General features: G+C 59.2%; 1 protein-coding gene across 1 annotated transcript; it reads left to right on the forward strand.

Moving 5' to 3' along the window:
• Window positions 1-807: 807 nt before the first annotated feature.
• On the forward strand, window positions 808-6,159 carry LBRM_08_0700 (SLACS; the record flags this gene model as incomplete). The annotated part of the gene is made up of 1 exon (XM_001562078.2): window positions 808-6,159. The coding sequence occupies one exon, from the start codon at window positions 808-810 to the stop codon at window positions 6,157-6,159; it is 5,352 nt and encodes a 1,783-aa protein (XP_001562128.2).
• Window positions 6,160-6,705: the final 546 nt, after the last annotated feature.

Raw genomic sequence — 6,705 nt, forward strand, 5'->3', positions numbered from 1 at the left:
AAGCGAAAGTGGGGCGATTGGGGGGCAGCGACCGGCACCACGTTTGCACCGGTGTCGCTCGAGTCGACCGGGGGCCTCCACAAGGAGAGCTTCCACTGGCTGCTTGCCGTCGCGGGCGCCGCCAACTTCCCGTTCTCCACGCGAACCGCCTTCGAGGAACTGCTGTCCTGCATTTCCCGGGCGCTTCACGAAGGCAACGCGTACGTCTTCGAGGCGGTGCGGGCCAACTGGGCGAGGCGACTGTTGACGCACTAAATGGCAGGAGAACCCGGAATCGAACCCGCGTCCCGGAAGCGCCCGACAGCGATCGGACGCAACTCTTCCAAGACCCGCCCTGAGCAGGATTGTGGGCCGCCGAAGGCGAGTGACGGTGCCATAAGAACCCCTAGCGTCCTAGTACTTTTCCATAGTAAAAGGTAACAGACACGGTACACTATACAGGTACACGTCTCTGACTCGTTATATACTGCCACTGTGCCAAAAAAAAAAAAAAAAAAAAAAAAAAATATAAGTATCAGTTTCTGTACTTTATTGGTATGCGAAACTTCCGGGACCCGTCTTCCGGCAACATTTTGGGTGCGCCATGGCGCTGTTTTTTTTTTTTTTGTGTGTGGTGGCGGGTGTGTGTCCTGGAGGTGGCGCCCAAGGCCGCCGCCCATGACACGGGGTTCGGGACGCCCCAAAACGGCACCCCCCTCACAACGACCTGGGCACCCTTGGGCTTCCAACTAACGCTATATAAGTATCAGTTTCTGTGCTTCATTGTCGCTTTCCCGCTCCGTTTTTGCGCTTTTTTGCGTGCAAACAATGTACCCATCCGCTTGCAGAGGACAATCCGGCAGGAGGACCTCTATCCCAGATCCTGCGGGCACCCCCCCTCCTTACCAAGAAAAGTGGCGGGAAGGAACCCGCGCGACCGAAACACGTGGACAGCGAAGCCGTGCTGAAATTCCACAATTAACCACGCAAAGATACGTGGACACCGCCAGAAATGGCGCACTTCAAGCTCACGGTGATCGTGACGCTTATTTTATAACTAAAAACACAAAAAACCACGGCGGAATGCCGATAAAACAAAATTTTAACACCGCACCTCTCACAGTTGAAAAGTGGGAATGCGGACCAAAAAAACTAAACTATTTATATTCAGAGGAAGAACTTTCCTCACCCAGAGAGCGGGCGAACAGCCAACACCATAAACGTAATGTAAATGTGGAAACAGGATCCACAACAAACGGACAGCGCAGCCACGCTGTAATTCAGAAATACGCTGATGTCGTCATAAACGGCGTATTTCAAGGCCACGGTGATCGTGACTTTTATTTAAAAAACAAAAACGACAAGGAACACGGCGGAATGCCGTTAAAACAAGTCTTTAACACCGCATCTCCCACAGTTCAAAAGTTGGGAAGCGGACCTAAAAAGTCTAATTATTTATATTCCGAGGAAGAATATTCCTCACCCAGAAAACGGGCCAGAAGCCAACAAGATAACGATAACTTAAACGTGGAAACAAAATCCACAACAAACGGACAGCGCAGCCACGCTGTAATTCAGAAATACGCTGATGTCGTCATAAACGGCGTATTTCGAGGTCACGGTGATCGTGACTTTTATTTAAAAAACAAAAACGACAAGGAACACGGCGGAATGCCGTTAAAACAAGTCTTTAACACCGCACCTCCCACGGTTGAAAAGTTGGGAAGCGTGCCAAAAAAAGTTAATTATTTATATTCCGAGGAAGAACTTTCCTCACCCAGAGAGCGGGCTGACAGCCAACACCTTAAACGTAATGTAAATGTGGAAACAGGATCCACAACAAACGGACAGCGCAGCCACGCTGTAATTCAGAAATACGCTGATGTCGTCAGAAACGGCGTATTTCGAGGTCACGGTGATCGTGACTTTTATTTAAAAAAGAAAAACGATAAGGAACACGGCGGAATGCCGGTAAAAAAAGTTTTTAACACCGCACCTCCCACAGTTGAAAAGTTGGGAAGCGGACCAAAAAATGCTAATTATTTATTTTCCGAGGAAGAACTTTCCTCACCCAGAGAGCGGGCGAACAGCCAACACCGTAAACGTAATGTTAATGTGGAAACAAGACCCACAACAAACGGACAGCGCAGCCACGCTGTAATCCCGAAATACGCTGATGTCGTCAGAAACGGCGTACTTCGAGGTCACGGTGATCGTGACTTTTATTTAAAAAAGAAAAACGATAAGGAACACGGCGGAATGCCGGTAAAAAAAGTTTTTAACACCGCACCTCCCACAGTTGAAAAGTTGGGAAGCGGACCTAAAAATGCTAATTATTTATTTTCCGAGGAAGAACTTTCCTCACCCAGAGAGCGGGCTAAAAGCCAAGACCTTAAAATTAATATAAAGACGCAAACAGGGGCCACAACACACGCACGCCTCTCACACCCGGCCGGGAAAAGGATCGCGGAGCCGTGGCTCCCACAATTCGATGAACTCCAGGGAGCCTTCGAGCTGGCGAAAACACTCGACACAGCCATCGTCGAGCACACCGATCTGGCTGGGAAACTGTTCGCCAGACACACCGCCATGCTCAAGCGACATTTCGAGTGGGCGAATCCCATCCACAGCAGCTTCTATTACTGCACAGCTGTGGATGTCAACGGAGCCGGTTGCACATACGCAAACGACTCCGAAAAGGCGGTCCAGGACCACATTCGCGAGCGCCACCCCGGGTCCGGAGCAACACCACGACGATTCGGAATGTCACCATTCCACGGCGGTATGGCGACAATCGGGCCGTCGTGCTCGATAACGGCCGCCGTCGCCGCTGTCTGCACGATGCCGGGAATCCCGGACATCGATGCAACTCTCCTCCGAGCCTTCCGCGGATCTACGGCCGACACCGCGAGGGAGGTGATCGGAGCACTCGGCCTCCAGCTTCCCACCTCACCGGGATGGGCCCTGGAGAAACTCACGGCACAGGACGACACCATCGGACGCGCCTTCGCCGCCACGGCGCGCCAAGACATCTACTGTTCCTGGCGCGGTGAAACGGAAGAGGGACAGCCAGAACCACAGATAGCAACTGTGACCTACGAGGCGCCGGCCGGCGGCCTCCCAGGCACCACGGCGACCGCTATCAGCGAGGCATTCGGCCACGTATCGGCCAACTTGCCTCACCACTGCCCGGCTTGCCGCACCGAAGGCGCCACTCTATCTGCACTGTCGGTTTTTCTCTTCGGAGAAGCCGTGGCAATCACAGTCATACCGCCAGCTGGAAACCAGAAAGCGGCTGGTCTGCCGGAATGGCCGCGGGAGGTGATGCTCCCGACGGCGCTCTTCAGCCAGAACCCCTATAAACTCCACGCCGCGATCTGCGCCACGACGTCGAAGCACGTGGTCGCATACGTCCTGTGCCGGGAAGATGGGAAGGAGCAATGGCACCGCTACGACGGCACCGTTCACGACACAGACGTGCCGCCGCCAGACCCAGCCACCATCGACACCCTGATCTTCACACGCGCTCCCTACAAGCCGGCCGGCGAGGGAGACAACGAGGAGGACACAGGCACCCACCCAGTCAGGCCAACGCGGCCAACAGCACCGCCACCGCCACCGTCACGCGACCCGTGGGGCCGCACAACCTACGGCATGCACCCGGACATCGCGGAGCAAGAGGAGGAAGACACCGGGATCGCACCCAGGCCGGCCGAGCCACGGACGGAGACACACACACCACCCACCCAGCCACCCGACACCGAAAGGGAGGGAGAGGAGAGCGACACGACCGAGAGCGTGCACACGGAGCCCGACCAGGCCGCCGAGGACGTGTCACAAACCTCCGACGAGGCACGGCACCGATTTCGCCACGGCGAGAACACGGCAGCACAGCAGACCGGGACGATCCACTGCCCGGTCTGCCCGCGCACATGGACATCGCGCGCCCGAAGGCAACAACAGACCAGCCACCTTAACACCACCCACGCCAGGGAGGTGGTGAGGGTGGACGCGCTGAAGGCCACCGGGGTAGACCGTTGCCTCTCGTGCGGCGAGTTCGTCATCGCGTCCGGAAACGCGCGACGAGCACACGGCCGGAAATGCGGCGAGTTCGTCACCAGGGCGGTCCGCAACCAGAAGCGCGCCCGGACAGAGCAGAGCACACCCCGGCAGGACGCAGGGATGGAGCCCACTCCGGAGACACCGCCACCACCGACACGCCACCGCACCAGACCCACGGAGGCCGACGCCGAGTGGGTGCAGGAGTTTCCCGCCACGATCCGGACACTCCGGAAGCAGGAATGGGGACACTGGGCCGAGGCGGTCGGCCACACCCTCCTCGGCTACACCGCGGCGGCCGCCGCGGGACGCTACCAGCGCCAGCTGGCGCTTACCGAGCTGATGCGCACTCGCCTCGCCAAACCGCGCGCACCAGCACGGGAGGAGGACGAGAGCCACCAAGAGGAACCCAGCGAGACGCCCAGGGAGGGAGAAAGAGACGAGCCGTACACGGGCCACGCCGGCGCCACACGGCGAGCCAACACGGAGGAACACCTTCCCACCAGAGACGCGCACACCGCTGAGGAACGCCGTGCGCGCCGCATCCTCCACCAACTCTCGCTAGGAGCCGTCGGAAAGGCGGCGCGCACGCTGTTCCAGGCACAGCTCCCACGCGCGCGCGCCAGCGAGGCACTGGACCAGCTCCGCGCGCTTCACCCGCAGGAAGACCCAGCGGGGTACCCGTGCCCACCACAAACGCCTTTTCCCCACGGCCTAAAGCCGGAGAAGGTCAGGAACGTGGTGCTGAAACGGCTCGGCCGAGCCGCCGCACCGGGGCTCGACGGATGGACCCGAGAACTGCTCGTTCCCGTGGTCGAAAATGCGGCACTCCTGGCGGAGACGACCGCACTGATGCAAGACATCCTCGCCGGGAACGTGTCGGCGTCCTTCGCGTTCCGCCTCCGCGCGTGCGTCGTTCACCCGTTCCTGAAAGAACCGGGGTCGCCGAAGGTCCGGCCAATCACGCCGGAGTCGGTGTGGCTGAAAATCGCCTCGCACCTCGCGCTGGACGCGGTGGAAAAGCCGTTCCGTGACATCTTCCAGGGATGGCAATTCGGTGTGTGGGGCGACGCCGCCGAGGCGGTCGCCCAGATCCGGGAGACGTACGCGAGCGAGTCGGCCGACACGCTCGTCGCGCTAGACGCGACCAACGCGTACAACCGCGTCTCCCGCGCATGGGTGCTGAGGGCGGCGTTCCGCCACCACGCCCTCCGCCACACGTTCGGGGTGGTGGACCTTTCCCTCGGGGAGCCGGGCGCCCTTGGCGTCTACGAGGGCGGCCGCCGGGTAGAGCAACTCTGGTCGACGCGCGGCGTCCGCCAGGGCATGGTGCTCAGTCCCCTTCTCTTCGCCACCGCCGTGGCCGAGACACTGCGGCCGATTATGGCGGCGCACCCGCTCGCCAAAGTGACGGCGTATCTCGACGACCTGGCCGTCGTCGGTCCACGGGCGGCAGTCCAGGCGTTCCTGGACGAGGCGGGGCCGGCGCTCGCGGCCACCGGCTTCGACATCAACCCGGCGAAAAGCCACCACCTGTCGAAGAGCGCCGCGCCAGAGCCGGTGTCGGTCGCCGGGGTGGCGGTGCCGCTGGCGAGCGGTGTGGTGCGCATCCTCGGCGCCGGCTTCCGCGGCAGCGGCGCGCCGGTGGACGAGTGGGTGTGGGAGAAAACCCGCCCGTACGAGGCGTACTTCACCGCCCTTGGCGGGGACGAGCTCCCACGCCACGCGCGCATGAACCTCCTGCGTGCGTCGGCGCTGCCGCGCCTGACCTTTCTCTTGCGGACCCACAGCGCCGACGAGCTGCGCGACAGCGCGGCATGGTTCGACGACCGCGTCCTCCACACGTTGTCGGTCCTCGCGGTGTGGCGGCGGGGGAAAACTGAGGCGCCGTCGTGGCAGTTGCCCCATCCCCGCTCGCGACTCCACGACGTCCGTCGCTGTCATCGTCTTTTTCGGCACGCAGTGGGAGGCAGTCGTCATGGCAACTGTGCGCGTCCTGTCCCACAGCGGAAGGCGGAGTCAAGCTCGTTGTGCGTGTTCCATCTGCAGTTGCACTCTGCTCCTCCCGTATCCCGTCCACGCTTGCCTCGAGACCATCGTCACTCTTCGCCGCTGTCGTAGCTGGCACGCGTGCTGGTACATCTGCTAACACACGAGCACCGCTATAAATGACCCCGCGCTGGCATGCTCGCATTGTGTGCTGCTTCGGTAATGCCTACGCGCGTGACACTCGTGTGCCTGCCGGACCGGCTGCGTAGGCCCGACGCCCCCCGCCTCCCCCTATTACCGTCTGGAGAAGATCCCCCTGTCCTTTGTGTGTTCCTTCTCCCCCCCTCTTCTGTCAATTTTAAAAAGGGTCTTTTTTTTCTCTCCCCAGGCCATATCTCGGGTGGTTTTCAATTTTGAAAAGGGGTGCCACTTTCTTGGATTCCCTTATTTACCTTTCGCTCTTTTCTTACTCTACCTCTCAGGTCCCGAAGCCCCTATTTTTTCTTTCCTTTTCTTATTCTCTTACCCTTGTCCATTTCCCTCCATTCTTGCATTTCTTTCTCTTTATTCCCCCCCACCTCTTCTTAACCAATTATCTTGTTCTTCCTACTTTTGTTCTACCTCTCACATACTCCCGCCGCCGCTTTTTTTTGCTCTTAATTTTTTTCTCTCGATCAT

The sequence above is a fragment of the Leishmania braziliensis genome, chromosome 8 (genome assembly GCF_000002845.2).
Source record: "Leishmania braziliensis MHOM/BR/75/M2904 complete genome, chromosome 8".
NCBI classification, from domain to species: domain Eukaryota; phylum Euglenozoa; class Kinetoplastea; order Trypanosomatida; family Trypanosomatidae; genus Leishmania; species Leishmania braziliensis.